Source organism: Camelus bactrianus, chromosome 32 (genome assembly GCF_048773025.1).
Source record: "Camelus bactrianus isolate YW-2024 breed Bactrian camel chromosome 32, ASM4877302v1, whole genome shotgun sequence".
Classification (NCBI taxonomy): domain Eukaryota; kingdom Metazoa; phylum Chordata; class Mammalia; order Artiodactyla; family Camelidae; genus Camelus; species Camelus bactrianus.
Genome location: NC_133570.1, coordinates 20,036,201 through 20,057,696, shown reverse-complemented (window position 1 = coordinate 20,057,696; position 21,496 = coordinate 20,036,201). Strand labels below are relative to the sequence as shown.

The 21,496-nt window shown below is 54.0% G+C and overlaps 1 protein-coding gene across 2 annotated transcripts; it reads right to left on the bottom strand.

The window, feature by feature from the left end:
- Window positions 1–1,737: 1,737 nt before the first annotated feature.
- Window positions 1,738–19,618, bottom strand: LOC105066078 (SEC14-like protein 2). 2 transcript variants are annotated; one of them, XM_074355991.1, is made up of 12 exons: window positions 19,457–19,618; window positions 17,292–17,367; window positions 13,095–13,138; window positions 12,636–12,695; window positions 12,201–12,389; window positions 11,083–11,178; window positions 10,886–10,946; window positions 10,462–10,545; window positions 7,271–7,377; window positions 7,050–7,189; window positions 6,732–6,901; window positions 1,738–1,919 (listed from the first exon to the last, which is right to left on the bottom strand). In XM_074355991.1, exons 1-12 carry the CDS (start codon window positions 19,508–19,510, stop codon window positions 1,789–1,791), a joined length of 1,212 nt encoding a protein of 403 aa, XP_074212092.1. In that variant the 5' UTR covers window positions 19,511–19,618; the 3' UTR covers window positions 1,738–1,788. The 2 variants fall into 2 exon arrangements, with proteins under 2 accessions (XP_074212092.1, XP_074212093.1); XM_074355992.1 differs by lacking the exon at window positions 17,292–17,367 and having other exon boundaries at window positions 19,457–19,562.
- Between the last annotated feature and the right edge of the window lie 1,878 nt (window positions 19,619–21,496).

The window sequence follows — 21,496 nt, the reverse complement described above, 5'->3', positions numbered from 1 at the left end:
CCACGTGATCGCTGCTTCTCTGCCACCCTCTAACTCCAGGCCCACCGCAGGCGCTGCGCGCGCTCGCTAGACCCGCGTTTATTAGCGCGCTTTGAGAAGCCCGAGTGGGGCGGGGCTTCCGCCCTAACCGTGAAGGCTGACAGGAACACGCTTTGCCCTTAGCAAAGATGGCGGAAGACAGTCGACAAGTTACGCCAATCAGGAAGCATGCTGGCGCCGTGAGAAAGCGCACGCGAGTAGCAGGTGGTTTCTGCTCATGCGCCCCGCTTATTGGCGGGTAGGCGCTGGGCTCCTGAGGCGAAAGTTTGGCCGAGTGGAGGACAAGCACGAGCAAGGCGGAAAGCATTGACTTCCACTCCCTGCGCGCTGATCGTTGCTTTATTCACTGGTTAATTTTCCTAACAGACCATTGTAAACCGAAGTTAGGATGTCCTCCTGAGGAGTCTGGGAGAGCCCGTGCGGCCTCGTGCCCTCCTGTCAACGCCAGCCTTGCCCCTGCCCCCGCTCCTTCAGCTTCGCCAGCTCATCTCCCCAGGCTGCGCCAGGGCCTGGTGTTCGTTTGCAGGATGTGAAATTGGGTTAAGAGCTGATTGCGCACAGGGTCCGTGCCCTCCAGCCCCTGGTCGCTGAGCGCCTCCCCATGGCCATCCCTGCTTGTCACCGTGGACGGAAGGGCTGGGGGCCTGCGACGCTCTTTGTGGCTGCTCCCAGCCCCTGGTTCTGCCCGTTGCTTGCCTGGTCTTTGGCTTCCTGCCGGGCAGCCTCCCCAGCAGACACCAGGAACCCACTGCACCCATCATACGCCTCCCAGAGACGGGACTGCTAAGGCCTTGCTCAGGTCAGTCAGGAAGCGGGCTGTTGGCACCGTGGGAGACTCAGCCTGGGAAACGCCCTCACTGAGATCTACTGTCTTGATCCCCCTTGTCATTTTTGTGTAGGGTGCTGAAGTGGAGAGTTACTTGGTGAGAGGCAGGCAGTACTGAAAACAGGAGTGGAAGCCTCAGAACTCAGACCCACCCCCAGCCTCCTTGGCCCTTCACAGACCTGGGATCCCAGGAGGTAACTTCCTCGTGCTTTGTTTGCATTGGAGGACAGTGGCTGGGTACCAAAGTTCACTGCCCCAGGAAGCTCTGAGTCACGGACAATCACTAGTAATTAAAGAGGCAGCCAGAGAGACCCAGGAGTTGCTGAATTCCTCAAGGTGAGGGAGAGGTCTGCCTGTCTGCCTCTGAAAGGGAAGATCTATGCCAACTTGGGCCACCTCCCGAGACCTGGGTAAAGCCAAAAAACCCCAGCCCTGGTAGTAGAAAGTCCAGAAGAGCCTCTGACCCCCACCATCATTAGCAACTGGCCATCTTTCTACTCCTCATTATGATCCAGACTTACACGTTTACTAGGGAGCAAGTTCCTCCCCTGCAGCTGGTTTTCCTGAGGTGTTAGGTCTCAGTCTCTCCCCTTTTCCTAATTTCTTTCCTGCTGCCACCCCATGGTACCCCCTTTCCTGTCTCAACTGTCACTGGATAGGTGAAGTTGGCACAGCTTACAAGATAGACTCTGCCATGATGCCCAGCCCCTCAGGAATCCTTAGTAATTTGAGAGGTAAGGAGACCCACTCCAGCTACTCTCCCTCTTCCTAATTCTGAAATGAAGGCTCCCCAGATCCAGCCCCGAGGTCTTTCTTCTAGCCCAGTTTCTCTGGGCGTCAGAGTGCTGGGAAGATGACTGCTACAAGGGGTAGAAACTGACAGGGAGACACCGAGGGAGCCAGGCCTGCTGTGGGAGAAGGCATTACTTTGGGGTGACTGCCCCCAGCTGTTTCATCTTCTCTTCTGAGGCTTTGTCTGGAAGCAGGACCTCCACAGTGAAACTGACCTTCTTTGCATGAATGAAGCTGTAGGTGTTGTCAAACCGCAGGACATCTGAGAGGAGGCAAAAAAACCCAGATATTCAGGCAGTTCTGACAAAGAACTTAGAGACAGCGATTTCTGTTGACTGCGCAAGGCAGTGTAGTAGGTAATGAGGATGAAGGTGGCATAAGCAAAGGTCCTTCACCTTCTGACACCTCGTCTAGCTGGGTTATAAGATGTTCATGGAGAGAAAAAAATATAAGAACATGCCAAGTGCCAGATGAGAGACGGAGAAAGTCATAGCTGTAACAGCTCAGAAGGAGGAGGCCCTATAGACAGAAATCATGTGAAGAGCTTTTTAAAGGAGTCAGAGCTTGAACCCAGTCTTGAAGGCGGCTGAGTGTTGAATGAGTAACAGCAATAATTGTCGTAATAATAATAGTAATGGTAATAATGGCTATTTATGTGTTTCAGCACTGGGCTGGCAATCTATATATGTCACTCACAAGAACTCTTGAGTTCAGCATTGGTCCTATTTTATATAAAAAGGAAGTCACTGTGTCACACAGTGAGGAAGGATGGAACTGGGATTTCCCTCTGGTCTGCACTGCTGCCTGACTTGGGCCCTGGAAAGCCCAGCTCTGTTCAGTTTCTGACAAAAGGTAAAATAGGCAAACATTCTGAATCAGGAATTTATCCCACAGAAGGAGAAATGGACAAAGATGCTCAATGCAATAATAATAACAGATGCAGGAAAACTCCAATGTTCAAAGGAGAGTTGCTTTAAAAGTTTTCATTGCAATCCATATGATGAAATAGTATTCTGTATCAAAAGAAAGAGGTTAGCTTTATAAGAAGTGCCAGGGCAACTGACAACAATACAGCCTTAGGCCAAAAAAGCAAGTTGCAGAACAATTTGTAAATAGTTTCTAATTTTTTTAATATATGTAAAAAAAAAATTGGCCTTTTCTACCTACACTGACAAGTTTTACAATTTCAGAATTCCTTCAAATATACACTGAATGACAGATATAATTCCTATGAATGTAAATGTGTGTGTACATGTCCTGTATTTTATGGAAACATGTAATGCTTCTAAAGGGACGGCAAATATTTGGTAGGGTAACAGACAAGACCTGTTAGTGGTTTCCTCTGGGGAGAGAAAATGGGCATGCAGTTGGTAGAGAAGGCTTCCAAGCCTTGGCCAAGGAACAGACTGCTTTCAACCTAACCCTTGTGTTTTTGAGAAGTTGTTCCATGTCAGTCAGACCCCCCTTCAAGAGAACAGAGTGTGAAAATGAAAACAGTAGGCCTGCCCCTTCCCTATCCTGGTCTTTTCTCACTTTTCCCAGCCCAAGACCAAAAGCCAAAAACACTGTGTATTTAATCCTAAGACGTAATCCTTCTCCTTTTCTGCCCCTGGATAAAATGCATAGTTTAGACTGAGAGTAGACACACCACCCACCCTGTCTTCATGGTGTAAAGTGAGGAATAGTCATTGATTTTCTCTCTGTGCCAAGGTCTTTCAGGGCCAATGGTGCCTCTGGAAAGAGGGAAGCTTCCTGTCTGCCCTGGATGACGGAGCGTTAGCAACCAGTCAGTCCTGCTAGAGGAGAAGTCTGAGCTCCTTGGGCCAAGCAGCAGGACTGCGATGGCTCTGCCTAGCGGGACAGTCTGTCCTCAGAAACAAGGAAGGGGCTGTTCTGAGGCCCATGCCCGAGGGAAGTGGCGTTCGTAAACTGTGGGGGTTTGTTCTGACACTAATCATGTACTCAGAGACTCGGGGAGCCCCCAGAGATCCTCCAGGGCTCCTTCACTTTTGTTGGGGAACTGATCCTCTTGAGAATCTGATGAAAGCATACAATTTCAGATCCCATGGAGCCCACCTTAGACCTTCTGGGGCAGTGGTTCCCGGGGGCAAAGCTACCATTCTGAAGAGACAGGTGCTGGTGTAACTCTGCCTTCTCATTTATGTCTTGAGAAAATACATATATATATTCTAAATTAGCTTCCTTTTATTTCTCATTTATATTCCAAGTAGGAGAGTATACTGACTTCTTAGTTATGTATGTAGGTGGGTTTTAATACCTGTGAATTTCATTTCAGAATAGTAGAGACATGAGACACTATTTACTATAAAAGGGAGGTGTTTGGTCTTTAAGATTTAGTTATCACTGCTCTGGAGAGTCACAAACCCCAGATTAACATCTCCTGCTCTAGCTCACTCCCCTCGTTTTAAGGAAAAAGAGAGCAAAATCTAATTATGTGGAGATACTTGTTCACTCGTAGAGTTACTGGCAAAGCTGGACTCAGAAACCAGGTCTCCCAAGGCCCAGCTGGGCTGTTCAACCTTCACACAGCGCTTCAGCTCCGCTAGACCACACTGTGTGCTCTTGGCAGACAAATTCTTGGCAGACAAAGTCCAGATCTCTTTTTCTGAATCTTTTTCTTTCCTAGCAGGGTATTCTACACTTAGGATCTCAGGAAATATTAGTTGGGAGAAGAAAAAGTGAAATCACTTCAAACTTTGGTTCTCCTCCTCAGTAACTGGGTGTGGTTGGGCCAGGACCAGAGCGGCCCTGGAGGGTTAAGGCAATCTTGCCACTGGAGACTGGTGCAGAGTTTTAATGTCTCCACTGGGTGATTATGTTCCACTTTACAGGGGGGCGCCTCATTCAAGGGCATCACCGCCCCCACCCCCCACAAGTGAGCTTGTAACCTAACTCTGGGTGCTTACTGGGCTCAGGTCTAACCTGAGTCATGGCCCAGAGGACTGCCGATCCCACCTCTGTCTTTACACCTGGGGAGGGGACATGGATGCTGGGGTCTGCCTATGCTCTTCCCAAGAATGGACAATAAGCAGCTCCCAGGTGAGGCCCCACAGGCAGTTACACATTCCATTTGGGAATGTATCCAAGAGGAACTAAAATTTGGTATTTGCAAACGTAAGTCTGATTATGCTAAAAGGTTCACGGTCCTACATGGTACTACAGAGAGGTAGCAGGCAGTGCTGGAAAATGGATTGGACTTGGCTACTGATCTTGGGTAAATTACTTCCCTGGTCTGGGACCCCGCTCTGTCCTCTGTCCCATCAGGGGTGGACGTGATCAACTCTAATGTAGGCTATGGCCAGGAGCTCCTGCACCAGGACCCTAGGATTCTCTCGTGTCTTGTCTCTCGGTGTCCGTGGATGCTCCATTGGGGGAGCAATAACATCCCTTCTCTATAACTCAGCTTCCCCGCCCATTAACACAGAGAAAGTGGAGCTTCTGTGGATGACAGTGTCTGGGCTGGTGCTAAGCTTTGCTCTCGATGAAGCCACAGTACACGCCTTCTCCCTCAGGACCTGGCAGCTCGCTAGCGAGAATACTTCTCCTCCCTGGGGAGCCAGACCACAAAGCATCTGTGAGGAGGGGGCGGTAGAGACTGAAGGTTGCCTGTGATGTGGGGGAGATCGCAGGATCTGAGGCTGGGGTGATGGTGTGGACAAGTACAGAGGCTGAGACATTTGTGGGGCTGGTTCAGACCTCCTGGTGGTGCTGCCGTAGAAATGCGGCATGGGGCTTCTCGCATCTCTAGCCCTTCTCCTCCAGGTCTTGCCCTAACAATGACCATGCTGGCCACAGCGTGCTGAGTGCTGTCTGGCAGGCATTACGCTAAGTGCTGCACAGACCTTATCACGTTTCACCATCAGGTGTCCCTGTGAGGTAGAGAATTTGATCCCCATTGTAGCAATCAGGAAACTGAAGCTCAGGGAGGCTAAGTCACTTGCCTAAGGACTAGTCAGTGGTCAAGTCCATCTCAGATCAGTGATCTTCCATGCCTGGCCCCTTGGCTTGGACAGAAAGGAAACCAGAGATTTGATGAGGGTTTCGTGTGTGCGTATATGGTTTTTCTGCTTATAATGTAGTACATAATCTTTGTAAAATTAACTGTATTTGCAGAGCCAGTAGAAAAAAACAAAAGCCCTCTATAAGCCTAATACCCTAGAGAGAACCACCATTAGTGTCAGCATAGAGTCCCCAGAATTCTTTTCCCTTTCTTATAACCAAAGTATACTATATAAGCTATGTCTCATGCTTTATTTTTTTTATAACATGTCAGTTTATTCTCTTTAATGGGTATATTGTATATTGTATTCCATTGTATGGATGGGCCATGATTTATTTAACAAGACCTTCTTAAGGCCATTTAGCTTATTGCCAGCTTCCCAAGCTGCTGGGAACATCCTTGTACCTGTATCTTTGAGTCTTTTTATAAATATTTCTGTAGGATAAATTTCCAGAGATAGAATTGCTGAGTCAAAGGGACTTTTAATCGATACTGCAAAGCAGAGCAAGGTTAAACAGCTTTCCGAATGCCGACTTGCCATTCGTTATTCCTCACGGGTAAACTTCCTGTTCCTGTTCTGTGCCCCTTTTTTGGATCAACCTGGAGATGAGTGAAGCTCAGCAGAGTCAAGGCTGGGCTTGTTAGCACTCTGCCCGCCTGTGATCCCGGTGCCTGCCCAGCCAGTTCTGCCTCTCTGCCATCTGGGGAAGGGGCATCCTCAAGAAATGTCTGATGACAGTCACAGAGCCAGCCGGAGCTGGACCAGAGAGCAGACATTCTGAACCCCTGTGACCACCCAGCCCTGTGACTCACCTATGCCGGGGGAGTATCGCTCAGCATCCTGCCCTGCTCTTGACCAGCTCGGCCACCTTGAGCTGGTCATCTCACCTGTCCGGGCTGAGGTGTCCTCATCTATGTAAGGAGAGGGTGGGGCTGATGGAGCTCCAGCCACTTCTAGTTCTAAGAGTCTGAGAGCCTAAATCCGTGGACAAAGAGGGACCTCTCAGGCAGACCGCTAGGGCAGGGGCTTCAAGCCAAGACAGAGGTACTTACAGATGCCAGGATCGCTGCAGGTGAGGGTCCCATCCTCAGGGACCAGGTGGGCATTGTACCTCTGGTTGGCCAGCACCTCCGTCATCTCCCCTGCCCGCTGCCGCTCCCCCATCTTGGTCTTCAGGAAAATCCCGAAACCGATGTCTGAACCATCCGACATGAACTGCCACCTGCAGGGCACACCCACCCATTTAGACCTGATTCTGTCTGCGTGTGCCCTCTCTGGGGTCCTGCCAAGAGGGCTTCCCCTACCCCAGCCCATCCACCAGCACCTATGGCTAGAAGGATCAGGTCCTCTGGAAGGGTCCAGAACCCTACCTGAGGACGCAGCCGGGGAAGAGGATCTCATACTCCACTTGGTGGGAGGAGCCCCGGGAAATCTGCACACTGTGCTCATACTGCTGCTTCACCTGGTCTCGCACGTAATACTTCTTGGGGATGTCGCCCCCGTAGTTGATCTGGAAGCAGAGCATGGAGTGAGCCGGATGTGCACTTGAGCCAGGCGTCCCTGGTCACCTCCAGCCCCTGGCAGCCCATACCTTGGATTTACACTTGGGGTTTCCATCAGGGTCAGTCATGGTGCCCCCATACTCCACGGGGAGCTGGTCAGGGCTGACATATTTCAGTAAAACCTCCTTCCAGTTCGCTGGCAGGAGAGGGAAGGAGGGAGAAGAAAGAATCACCACAGGCAGAATTTCATCACCGCCCTGGAGGGCTGCACAAAACAGGCAGGAAAAAACCCCATCCACCCCTGCACACACAACACAGCCATTGGGAGCACATGGTGTACACAAACTCTGCAAGGGGGCTGGAGAGGAGCCGCCACCCAGGGCTGCCCTGCTCTGGACCAGGAAGCCGGAGACCTGGGGGCCTGTCCCCACGGCCTCTGGCCAGCTGATCAAGCTGAGGCAAATCACTTCATTCTGAGACTAGTGCCTCCTGCCCTGCAAGGTTACGGTGGGAGTGAAGTCAACTAAGTATGTAAAGAGGGTGTTGTAAACTGTAAAGTGCCCTACCTGTATGAGAGTGTATTCTCACTCCCAGGAAGGTGATACAAACACCTGAAGTGCAAGCAGAGGGGACAAAGAGAGGGAAGGACATTCCACGCAGAGGGAACAGCACATGCATGCGGCAAGCAAGAGGACCTGAACCAACATGATCTGCCTGAGTTAGACTGAATGTGACGGCACGACCATGTGTCTCATCCCCCACTGTCACCCACTGTGCCCAGTCATGATTTAATGAACTCATCACTGTAGAGTGGCCCCTTAAACAGGGTCCCTTGGCTTTACCCCAGCCACAATTTCACTTCTGCTTTTGTTTGGCCACCAGTGATTTGGCTCGTTTTTAAATAACCAAGCCCTTTCCTGGCTAGGAGGGTTTGACTCAAGGGCAACCAATGCTGACATCCACTTCTCTGCCATTCCAGATTCCTAAACAAGTATCAGCCACGGACAGTATTTCGATACTGGAAACCTCTCCATGCTGACTACAGAGACCAGATATGGGCAGCAGCTCCAAGTCCCGGAGTACCATGCGCCTCCTCTGTGGCAGGTGCTGCCTGGAAACCCACAGGGACGGTCCAGGGTCTCCCAGCCCTCAGATTTCTGGGGACCTGCGACCAGGCAACTGCAGGGACATCGTGCCTCTTGTCTCAGGGGGCTTGCATCTGTGCTAAGCTCCAGTGACCAGCCCAGGGTGAATTTCTTCCTTCCTCTGTTGAAGATCCTGTACCTTCCCAGCCTGAGGCGGGTTTGGTTGAAAGGGTTTCAGGTGTGGGTGGGGGAACAGACTGAACCTCCTCCGCAGCTTGGCTGCCAGGAAACCGAACACGCTCATGCTCGTGGTGGGTGGCAGCCGCAGAAAAGCCAAAACTCATCAGAGCCTTTTGCTTAGATTTTGTGTGTCATCCCCCAGCTCAGCTGGAGGGTTGGAACAAGGCCAGGAGGACCCCTCCCATCTTACAGAGAGAGGACTGAGGCAACAAGGGGCAGAACTTGCTCCAGAGCCACGAGAGGTGCCCAGAACCCCGGGCTCTCCAGACTGCCTTGCGCCACCCGCAGGGCTCAGCACATATCTGGAAAACCGCTACTTTCAATGCAGTGCCTAAAGGTGAACACTCAGAAACCAGAATTTCCTGCCTCCGAGTTCAACTCCACGGGTGGCGCTAAGCCGTCCCGGAGCTGGTCGCAATCTGCCTTTCTAGGCTTTTCTCCCACCGCTCCATGTCGTGCTCCAGCAAACCTCGAATGCTGTCTGTCCCTGGCTGGCTTGAGTCCCGTGTGTCGTCTTCATTGGCTCTCCCTTGTCCCCTGATGTTCTCCTGGCTTCCCTGACTAGCCAATCCCTGTCCACCTGCTTCCCCGCCAACCTCGCCAGTCACTTCCCCTTCTCCCTGGGGGGTTCCTTTTTCTCTGACTGCCCTCGAGCCTGGATAGCCCCCAGGTCCAGCCTCTGTCCTGTGGGTCTTATCTTCTCCCAAGGGTTTAGTTGCTGCCTCTCTCTGGTAACTCCCAAATCTCCAGACTGGAGTTCGCTCCTAAGCTTCAGGCCCAGATCTCCCCAGCTCACAGTATCTGCACATCCCACGGACTCCTCAAACCCAACTTCAGGCTTATCCTTCGTTCCCCAGTCGAACTAACTGCATCAGTGTGACGGCAATAGTCACCCATGCCAGATACAGGGAGCCATTCAAGATTTCTCTTCCTCCCTTCCCACATCCAGTCAACTTAGCTCTGCTCCTCCACTTCCTACAGAAGTCTGAAATCCATCTCTCCCATCCCTACCGCCCCCGCCCTGGCTCAGGCTGGCAACACCTGGTGTGTGGACTGTGGCCAAGGTGTGCAAACTGGTACCTGTCCTTCACAGTCTCACCAGTACTCCCCGGCTCAGAGCTCTTCTCTGGTTCCCAGGGGCCTGCAGAGTCACATCCCAGCGTCCCAGCACGGTGCCCTGGACTCTCTGCAACCTGGCTCCTGGCGCCCGGCTCCTTCTCCATGCCATCTCTTTCCTCGCCCTGCCATGCATGCCAGCTGCCCATGCCGCAGGGTGTAAGGTCTTTGCTCGAGGCTCTTCCTTCTGCCCAGTAGCTTCTTGCCTGGCTTCTCTTGCTGCCCTGCTCATTCCAGATCTCTCAGCACCGGGAGGCCTCGCCCCCTCCCCAGGTCAGGCCGGGTGAGTTCCCTGGCTCAATGTTCCCACGCGCTTTCCGAGTCCTCTCTTTGACACTGGACATCTCACGCTGATACACATCTGTTTGTGTCTCCCTCCCCGAGAGGCCACGAGCTCTGCAAGGGGCCCCGTCTTAACCATTGCTGCCTCGGCACCTGGTCCAGGGCCTGGCAGACAGCAGGTGCCCATCAAGTGAAGCCACGCGTCCTTGCCCCCATCTGAAAGTGACCCCTGCTCCTGTGACCTCCACGGCACCTGCTCTGTGCCTCGTCCGTGCCTTTTCTAGTTTGAGTCCTAGCTTTTTCTCTAAAGGTCTCTCTCCCATTTCACTGCAAGCTTCTGGAGGGCAAGGACTGGTGTTTCATTCATCTTTGAATTTCTTCCAGAGGGTCTGAGAGAAAGAGTTCTTAGGAAAACAGGCAGGAAGTCTCCTGCTCAGCCCCAGCCTGCTCCTGGGTCCCACCGCTACCAAACCAGCAAAGGGAGCCTCCACCCAGGCCGCTGTGGCCGCATCTCTATGGCCATCCCCAGCTGGGCCCCAGGAGTCTGGGCTACTCACCCCCCAGGACCATGATCTTCTTACGAGTGTCCTCACTCAGGAAGGGTTTGATGAGGTTATAGGCCACAGGAAACAGCTTGGGGGCTGGAACAGAGACCAGGCAACGTGAGGCCGGGCCCAATGCCCTCTGTCCCCAACAGCGTCCTCCACAGCCCCCCGTGTCAGGCCACACGCTCCCTTTCCCATCTACACAGTGGGGATGGTCCTCCTACCTCACCAAGTTGGGTGTCTTGAAGGAGGTAACAAATAATGAAACTTTGTGAATATAAATCGGTCTGCGTACGTCATGGGTTGGTCTTCGGAACGTGTCCTCACACCCGCCGCTCTGCCTGTGGCTCACTCTATTTCACTCTCCTGACTGTCCCAGTAGTACTTTTGGCCCCTCTTTCCCATTTGGCTTCATCACAGGTTGTTCCCAACTTACCTTTAACAATAAAAAGACGCTTCAGTGTTTCGGGATAATTTTCCTCAAACATGCAGAGGAACTGTGGAAACAAAATCACTAAGTCCAGCGGGCTCAGATCTCTCGGCTTCCTCTGACTTCCCCCACCGCCTGGGCCTCCCGACAGAGGGGCCCACCCCATCTCTTCCCTCCTATCCCATGCCCATGCTGGCCCTCACCTCTCCATAGGCCTCCACAGCTGGCTTCCAGAGATGCTTGAGGCCAAGCCCCTCACAGTCGTAAATCAGGGTGATGGTCTCTATCTTCTTCCCTGTCTGCAGGGGACAGAGGAGCAGAAAGTCACACCAGGCTGCTCCCCCCGACCACTGCAGAAGCCCACCACGGTTCAGGGAAAATGCTGATTATACCTCGCACCCCTGTTGCAACTAGATCTGTGCAGGCCCGGCTCTAGGATTTTCCAAATCAAGATAATTACCCAAGGCCGGAATTGTGGCCTAGACAAATCACGCGTCCTGTCTAGATCTCCGTGTTCTCATCCAGTAAACAACTGGGTGGACCGAGATTACATCTGAGGTTCCTTCTGTTCTGCAGTTTGACCTGGCGGCCTCCCTCTTCCTCTGCACCCCTGCAGGGCTCGGGCCGTGGGGCCTCGTGGGGCCCTCACCTCGTAGGCACAGATGCTCTCTGTCCAACCTGAGCCCTTAGGGTGCACCCCTGTCTAATGCTTCTCTGCATCCCGAGCCCTGTGGGGCCTCCGCGCACAGTCAACGTGGACGACTGTTGAAACGTCCCCAAGCGTATCACATCGTTTCACTGGATCTTTACAACTGCTGAAGAGGAGGGAAGGAGACAGGACCGTGGTGGCTCCGGCTTGCTCTTCAGTCTGTTTTCAGTAAGAGAATCAGTGTCCTCATCTTTGTTTGAATACAGGGTTAGAGGGGCACAGACTGCGAGCTCATCGACACCAGTCCAGCACCCAAGTACTTGTCCAAGGAGAGGGTGGTCAGGGGCAGAGATTCCACTGGTGCCCAGATACATAAGGAAATAACAATAATGTAGTATGTTTCTTATGAAGCTAAATTTTATTCAATTTAAAGGACTGCCCTTTATTCTGAGTTTATGCCATCCCTGTAGTTTGGGGGGTTAATTATGGCAATAATAGCTGGTAAGTTTTTTCTAAGTCCTCACTTGAGAAAATTAAAATTTGGCCACATACGTCAGTCCCTAAAACTGAAATTTCATTGGCCTGGGGCTTAGATCCCTGTGTGACATCCCCGCTCCTGCTTGAATGCCTCCACTGTGCTTCACTTCTTTTCGACTGTGCAGGTCCACCCACCTTTTCCGTCTGGCGGGCACACTCCCGCAGAAGCAGCTCGCAGTCCCGCATCTTGGTCCTGAGTAAGTCCTGTTTGGAGGCTGAGAGGAGCAGACCCTTGGCATCCAGAGGTCCAATGATGTCATACCAGATCGGGCAGCCGTCCAGGTCGTAGCCACACATACCCCCGGACAGATACTGTTGGACCACCTGGGCCAAGACAGACAGGAGGCACCTGGTCAGCAGGCCCAGGATGGCCACGCCTTTCCCACGTCCAGGGCCTTCCTCGGGGTCCATCCTCCCCTGGGTGCCTGTGGATACCCACTCTGGGAACTGTGAGGGCTCACTCAACATTATCAGACCTTTCCTCTGAGGGTCCCAGTCCCACAGTCCCAGGACCCAGACTGTGGGTCTAACAGACCTAACGTAGGGATGGGTGGGATAGTCGGTCCTCACCTCTGGAGGCTGCCAGCTCTCGATGTTGTCAATGTCCTTTTGCTTTCGGAACTCCACATGCTACAGACACACAATCAGGGCTTTAGACAAGCAGGGCCAGGGTGGTGGGGGTGATCCTTAATAGGCATCGAGCAGTGAGCAACAGCACGAACGGACCGCCAGACCACAGGTAAGTCACGAGAAGGCAGCTGGCGGGAGCAGAAAAGAAGGAGCTGCCTGTTCTCCAGGCCTCAGCAGAGCAGATTATAGTTCTTGGCTGGCCCAGAACTATGAAAGCTCTGTGTTTCCAGGGAAGGGAATGCCCTTTGTCCCAGAGGATAAGGCAGTAGGGGTCAGGTAATACTCAGATTTTTTGTCACATAAGCCACAGGCTGTGATCAGGGTGGGAGGGGTGGATAAGTCCAAGCGCGGGATGATTCCCGGGGGCAGGGATGAGGCAGCAGTGGGTTCGGATCTCACCTTCCGAAGCATGGCCTCGGACTTCTGCAGGTCAAAGCTTCTTGCTGTAACAGGGAAAGATGGTCAGGGTTAGGCCAGCAGCCTGAGTGCCAGGGACGGGGAGACGTCCCTGTTCCCGTGCTGGGGCCCCAGCTGACTCTCAGATCACCCCGCATGCAGAAGCTAATGTGAGGGCATTCACTGAGGGCTTCTGGAAAACCACAACCCCGGGGCTTGCAGGGAGAGCAGGTTCAGGGCAGGTCAAGGCAGCACCGCAAGTTCAGGGTCAAAAAAGTTTGACCCAAGTGGATGCAGTCGGGTGAGGGGTCTTATCACCTCTCAGGGAAAGCAAACCCTGGATCCCCTCATCACAGAGCCTTCTCTTTACACAGTTAACCGCCTGCACAGTCTAACTTCCAGTCCTGCGAACTTGACCTGCAGTTCAAAGATGAACACAGTTGCCCCATAATCTGGGGCAGAGCTGGCAGAACATCCCAGCAGGATGGAGGGAGGGGTGATGAGACTTGAGTCAAACTTGCCAGGTCCTCCTCCAGGACTCACACGTAACCCCCGGGAACACAGAGGGCCTTCCGCCTCCTCCGGTTCCTGGAAGGTTCCAGAACTAGAATTCACCTGGGCTAGCTCAATTTTATGCACAAACCACAACACACTGTCCGGCTCAGGCCCAAACACAAAGATTTCCCTGTCCCTCAACGCCACCTGCTCCCAGACAATCTGAGTTGCCATTTGCACTCAGCCCTCGTACTGAGCCGAGACCCTCTCAGGAGACACGCAGAGAGGAGGGGGGCTTCCTCAGCCACGTGACCACCTTGCCACTCTAAGTCCCCGCTATTACACAGCCCACCACAGACATCATCAGCCATCCTTCACAGCTCGGTTTCAAGTCCACGCAGACAACTTCCCTTTGGATGTTTTCCAGTTTGCCATCGCCTCTCGAGTGTGTGGTCCAGAGCACAGGTGTTGTCTACCCTTCAGTTAAATGCAGGAACTTTTTTGGCAATGGGCCAGACCCTTAACTCGGGTGACACAGTCAACTGAAACCCCCAAATCCTTTCCACCTGTGCTGCTGCGTGGGCTCTCTCCCAGATGCCATGAGGTGGTTTTCTGGATCTACCCCTGTCAGATTCCACCTTGTTACAGTCAGTTGCATTTCATCCCTTAAAGACTTTCTGAGAACCAGAAAGTTTTTTTTTTTTTTTTGCCATCAGACCTATAAACTGTTCATCCTCTGTGGATCAGACACCCAGATCTGCTGACAGCTCTGGAACCTGGGCCAGACAGGCTGCCCTCTGGACTGTCACCGGTCCCTTAATCACTGCTCTCCGGGAGTGGCCAAGCACATTCCCTGACTCTGCTATCATGAAAAGCAGCCCACTCTCCTGTGTCCAAAGGGTGAATCGAGATTTGACCAATGCCACGCCCATTGTGGGTGCTAGACACACGTTTCCAGAAATGAGCAGCCTTCCGTCCTGGGGAGTACCTTCTGACAGCCACACTTCATGTGCCATGGTGGCAGCAGGGGACAGCTTTCAGAGGAATATAATCTGGTTATGCATCTCAGCCTTCCCATTTTCTCCCTGTTTGACCTTGGACAAGATACTGCACATCTCTGGTCGGATCATCTAATGAGCTAGAAACACTTGGAAGATGCAGGGCACCATGCTATGATGATGCAGGAGCCCAGCTGGACCTGAAAGCGGGAATCCTCCACAGGAGGGTCATCCCCAACTGTGAGGAGTCATCTTCCTAGGGAACAGGTGTGGTGGTGAACTGTGATCCCCCTTATCTCAGGGAAGCTCTCCAGTTAACCCTTATCTGCTGGAGTCCAACATCCAGGGTTCTCCAGGGCCCTCTCCGAGTTACCACTGCCCCTGGCAGCACCAGCCTGATGCCTCCCCAGGCCTGCTGAGTCAGACTTCTCCAGGGCTCCTGCCACCCTGGTCAGGGGCAGCTCGAAGCATGACTTAGGGCACTGCCAGAGAAGCCGGCCTGAGAGCAGCTGTCCTGGGTTCTTATTTGATCGCTTTCTTGTCCTGGAAAAGGAGACTCAGTCCTGCTCTGCCCCGCTCACAGGGTTTCCAGCACCTCCTTGTTTTATTCTTCCATCTGACCCTCCCTGCTGAGGTGCCAAGACTCAAGCACGGTCAGGGGGAGGCAGCAGAGATTTGTGGGACTGCTCTCAGGCCTGGGGACCACAGAAGACTGAGCCCATGTTGGGGAAGGAGGAAGGGAGGAACCCAGAGCTCACTCACACCTACGTTAGAGGAAGACATTGGGCATGTGCCTTGTAAATGTTTTCTTTAGAAAGAAAAGGTTTCTTAAAAAAAAAAAAAAAAAAAGGGAAAAAACCAAGCAAAGCAAGGCAACAAAAACCCTAATTGAAATTCACAGTAGAGCATGACCAGGCCTGAGCTCCTGCCCAGGGAAATGTGAGGCACAAATAGATACCTCCTCTGTTGCAAGAGGCAGGGCTTGGCTTTGGGGGACAGTGGGGGCTTTCTGGAGAGGATGCTGGCCAGGGAAGCAGGGGCCCTACGTTTCTGCCTGATTCTGCTTCGCATTAGCTGTGTGCCCTCAGGTAAGTGCCCTCCCCTGTCTGAGCCTCAGTTTTCTCATCTGGCAAATGAGGATGACCACACTCTTCTACATGCCTGCAAAGAGAGGGGTTATCCCAGGACTGGGGAGTTGGTGGTGCCTGATAAACCAACTGCCAGGGCCCCGGGCTGGCCTTCTCTTAGATAAGAGAGAGCTGCAATGTTATTCAGTTCAGCAGCTCTCTGAAACCACACTTGCCCCCCAACAGTAGCCGGGGAGTTTGCCTGATCATCTTGCGGCTGGCCCTTTAATGCAGCGCAGTCTTCCCACTCTCCCCACCCACCCGCTTCTAGCCAAAATATCCTCCAGCTCTGGACAGACTCCACAGCCGCCCCCTCGCTGCCCCTCCACCCTCTCTGAGTGGGCAGAAGTGTGTGTGGGGGTCACAGCTTTTTGGGAGGAAAAGGGCAAGTGGCACCTCCAGAGGCACACAGGGCCCCACATGGCTCTCCTAGCAGCATCTGCCCTGGGGCACCTGCTGGCAGCTGCTCAAGACCCTGACAGCACTACTCAGTTCCTGGACAGAAAAGGAAAATACATCACTTCACCTGTCCCAAGACTCCGAGGATATGTATGTGTGTGTCTGAGTCTGTAAACAGTCAGCCACGATTTGTACTTTAGCATTTGGGACTATGATTCTATATCATGATTTAACCTCTGCTAATCTAACACAGAGGAGGAATCTTCTCTATTATTTCTATGTCTGGCAATAAAGTTTCTAGAAAGAAAAAAAAAGTATGTCACAAGAACAGGAGAGGGTGGCACGTGACTTGAATCCCAGGAGAGAAGAGAGAAAAGAGGAAAGATTTCAGGAGTTGGGGCATGGGGTTGAGTTTGACCCTGATGCCAGTACAGACATGAATACTTCATCACCATGGGCACAGCTCTGTCATGTCCCATCTCGCCATAGACAGGGCACCCTGTTTCATCCTGCTCTCCCAGAGAGGAGCCTAAGACAGATGTTCACTCCTGGCCCAGGTACCAGAGGCAGGCCAGGGCAGAGCTGGAATAGAACTTTGGGCTCTGAAGCCAGATGGTGGCTTGAGAGGAGTTTCGCTACCTAGGTCGGGCCGAACCCCCGGCTCCCCGTGTTCTCCATGCACTCTGCGCCTTCTTCAAGCAGCCTAAACTGCTGGCAGCAGGCGGCCTGCCCTCTCAACAGGCCACAGAGGGGCCCTGCCTCTCCCAGGGCAGAAGACTCTTGCTTCTAGGCTTGGCTCTGCCTCCAACTTCCCACAAACCTGGAGCCTTTCTCGGCTTTTCCTCAAGCCATGCCCCACGTCCATTAGCAGAGTGGATTTATCGAATGGATGGAAAGGGCACTGGCTGGGAGTCAGCTGAGCAGGGCTCTAGTCCTTCTCTGCCGGCAGTGCAACACTGTGTGACTTGGGGCAAGTTACTTTACCTCTCTGAGCCTCAGTATTGTTGTCTATCCTACAGGAGGGTTGAGATTGTATAACAGCCAAGAACCCTTTTGGTTCTACAGGTTGAATACTCCAGGTTCTGAGACTGCCAGCGGAAGGGTTTCCAGAGGGCACCATTCTGTTACCCAGAACAAGTCCCTGTCCCAGAACAAGCCTCCCGCAGCCCCTCTTCCCTCACCTCGGAGCCAGCGCAGAAGAAAATAGTCATCTGGATTCGGCAGGGTGGGCAGCACATCCTGGACATTCTCCCGAAACTGTAGGGAGAGGCAGTGGGGTGAGTGGCAGGTCCCACCCTGACCACCCTCTGCCCGGGACTCTCGTAGGAGCCTTTGCCAGACCCCTGCTCAACACGGGTCAACTCTGCCAACACTGGCTGAGCCCCTGGGCTGCACAGGACCCTCTGTCTGTCGTGCTGCGGGGTGCTGGGTAGCAGGAGGAAGTGGGAAGGAAGTAAGACACTGCCCCTGCCTGGCTGTGTGCACTAACACACTCCGGAGTGATGGGTGGACAGATAGTCTGGTATGTGCTACAGTAAAAGCTTCAGGTTTTTAGTCAGCTTACCAAGCATTCCTCGTGTGCCCAGCCCTGAACTTGGCACTTCTTCACTCCTCACTCAGAGTCTCTAGGGGTATGACTGCCCCCATTTTACAGGTGAAGGAATCAGAGCTCAGAGAGGCTAAGTAACATGCCCAAAGTCAAACAGCTAGTAAGCAGCAGAGCTGGGATGCAAACCTGGGTCTGTCCCAGGCCACAGCATGCACTTCCCACGTGGTATTCTGCCCCTTTAGTAATGGAATGGTGGGCACTGTGCCCGGGGACCAGAGGGAAGGAAGAGTTTGATTCTGACTGGGGCCAGGAAGAGGGTGGTCTCATATGACTTCATATAAAAAATGGCATTTGACTGGGTTTGAAGGGCTTTAAAGGCAGCAGGGAAAGGGAGGAGGCAGTCCAAGTGGAGGGAACTGCTCCAGCCAGAAGCCCTGAAGGGGGAAGGTGCAAGGAGTGCCAAACAAGAGGTGGACAGTGACCCCAAGGATGGCCACTCCCACCTCCAACTGCTGGCTACCCAGTAGGTGAGCACACCCCGAGGTGTCCTCCTCAAGCCTCCTGCTCCCAGCCACTCACCTTTTCCTAGTCACTGACCCTGCGGGGCAGCCTCAGACAGGACCAATGGGAACCCGCCACCTCTGCCCCTTGCCTAGGTCAGCCAGGGACTCAAATCATCCAATCCCCCAAACAGCTCCCAGACCCCCAGGGAAACTGGCATGAAGCCACCCCTCACCAAGGACCCTAGCCAGCCCCCGGTTTCTAGTTTAATCACCACCTAATCCCTTCTCTGCCTGACTTCCCCTGCAGGTCAGCAGTAAAATCTGAAACCTCCCTATCCAGCCTCCCTGGGATGGGGAGGCCCAGCCTGGGGCAAAGCCTTCACAGGGCTGGTGCCTCGGTCCCACTGCATAGCAGGAGACATCTGCCCCCACCCCTTCCCAGCTGTGGAGCCTCCAAACCTTGAGACTGGACTCAGTTGGCTCCAGCTCAGAGAACAGCAACCTCTCCTCTCCCCAAGGGCAGCAGAGGAGATCCAGGTGGCAGGGAGAGGGTTGGGCTCTGGAACTATTGCCCCCTCCTCTGCCCAGGCGACAAGGCAAAGCCAGGCTTACCTCCTTGCCTTCTGGAGAGCAGCATCAGCCCAAGTCCCCATGCAGGGAGGGGCCTGGGTTGCAGGACAGGGGAAGACTGGTCTCAGCTCAAACTAACCCCAACCCAGCGAGTCACCCGCAGGATCTCAGGCTTCGCACTTGAAGGTACCCCTTCAACATCATCTGGCCCAGTCTCCTCAATTCATCTCCTCAAGGAGCAAACGGAGAAGGACCGGTTTTACCCAAGGTCGCAGGGAGACCTGGTGCCAGAGCAGGAGCCGTCCAAGTCTCCCAAGGAGCCCTCTGGGCCCTCCCCATCGCGCCCCTGCAAGAGGAAAACCTCCCGGAAATGGGAGGAAACCTGGGGCCCTGCCCCTGCCCCTGCCCCCAGGGACCGGCTGCGAGTCCGGGTGATGAACGTCGCCTTTGTGCCCTCAGCTGCCTCCGTGGGCTTCCAAGCAACCCCTTCTTCCCAGGTGGCAGCGCCAAGGGCTCGCTCGGGACTGGGGCCGGGGCGGTCAAACTTCCCCGGGGCCCCCTCGGCGGCGGAGGGAGGGAGGGAGGGAGGGGGCGGCGGCGGGCAGCCCGGTGCTGCCGGGTGCTGCTGCCTCCGCCGCCCCCCAGCCAGCCCCTTCCCCGCTCGCTGCCGCGGGAGGACGAGGGCCACCGCCCGGGGCGGGGCCGGGCCGGCGTGAGGGCTCACCTTGGCCAGTGCCTCCTTCTGCTTAGGGCTCAGGTCGCCGACTCTGCCGCTCATCGTGGCTCAGGCTCGGGCGCGGCGGTTGCGGCAGCAGATGGAGCACGGACTCCTTCTCCGCCGCCGGAGTAAAGTCCCAGCCTTTTGCCGGGGCCGCGGTGGCGGCCAAGCCCCGCCTCTTAAAGGAGCCCAAGGGGCGGAGTAGGGAGAGATGCGCTGGGCGCAGCAACCTCTGACGCGGGCCCCCTCCGCCCTCTTGAGGAGGACACCTGGGCGGGAGGCGAGCAGGAGTGCCACCCGGGCCGGCCGAGGCCAGTGTCCATCAGAAAAACAGGAAGTATGGGTTCCAGTCCCAAATTTACCCTTAGCTCACAGTGTGACCTTGGAGGAGACAGACACCTGAGCTCTCCGGATCTTGGTTTCCCTATCGAGATGCTATCTAATGAGTTCTAAGATTAGGTTCCTACGGTGCAGGACCTCTCCCCCCAACACGGGAGGGAGCGTGCCTGGTGCCTCTGTAGGGGGCCAGGTTCCCTGAGTCTAGACATCGCCCTGCCTCCAGCACAGTCGTATTGGCCTTTTCTCTCTGGGCCCTTGCGCTCCTCCTGTCCTGCCAGTTTTTGGACCACTGCTTCCAACCCAGCTTGGGGACCTTTCGGTGTTAACAGCCTTTCCCCTCTACCTGTGGGTCAGGCAGGCGGGCTGAGGGGCTCACGAGGCATAGACCCCATCGCCCCCCAGCGGGGGGGGGGGGGGCTGTCCTCTACTTTTGACCTTCTCAGCACTCCAGGAGAGGCTTCCAAGGTGCTCGCACCCGTGGCTGGCATGGAGGGGGTGCTTCCTCCCAGGGAATCAGAAGACCTGAGTTTGAATCCTACATCTTCCACTCCTTTTTATGAGACTTCACTCAGCAAGTGTCACCTCTCTGAATCCAATCTTCTTCATTCACTAAATGGAGGTGAGTGATCTGGATTTCAAGTCAGCGTGAGAGGATAAAGCAAGCTCATATACAGAATTCACTCAGTGCAGTGCCTCACACAGCATCCACATCTGTGACCACCCGCAAGTCCACCATGCACAGCCTCCTTTTGCTGCCTGCCTGGCCTGGCCTCTGGGTGGGGATGGAAGAAGCCACAGTGAAAACGATGGCCCCATGAAAGCTGGCCTATCAGCTTATCTGCTTCCCCTGCTCACACCCAGGGGCCGGAGCTGTGGGTTCCCGTGTGGCTGCAAATCTGACTCGTGGGACAAGTGCCATCTGACTGTCCTGCCATGCCCCAGTCACAGCCCCTTCCCCATACAATGAAGCCATTTCCTACTTTCCCAGCTCACCAGCCGTCCCCCTCTGCCGGGGTTCCCCCTCCCCCACTCTAATCCTACCTCCATGGCAGCAGCTGGTCACATGCCTTGGGCCATACTCTCCTTCTTCTGTGTTCCAGGCCCTAGGCGCTGTTCTGGGGACCCAGATGCCATCTTGACCTCCCAAAGGTAAGGCACAGGCACTATCAACTAGAATACAAGGGCAAGATACATGTCCCAAAGAGAGCCAGCAAGTGCCTGGGAGCTTAAAGGGGGAGAGTTTGCTTTGGGTGGGAAAAATCCTAGAAGACTGCATGGAAGGAGTGGCACTGGAGCTGGGCCCTAAAAATCTAGGGTGGGAAGGAGACAGAAAAGAGATTCACTTATTGCATGCAGGCACAATTGCACGAGCAAAGTTTTAGTGGTTGGTAGGAAGCATGGCTACAACCAAAGAGGAGGGGAGAGAGGGAGGAGGCCAGGAGGACCAGCAGGACCTCACCATGGCTCTGCTTAGTAGCATCTACCCAGCCAGACCAGGAGGTTCTTGGGCACGGGGCCCTGTTGGACTCACCCTTGAATCCCCACAAACCCCCTCCCCCCAGCACAGCATCTTGCACACAGGGGCTGCTCAATAAATGTATGTTGAATGAATGAATGAATGCAAGAAACACTCCAGTAAGCACAGAGCTGGGTGCCGGCGGCACTCGGGAAAGAGGCTTAAACATAGATCATTCAGGGGTCAGGCAG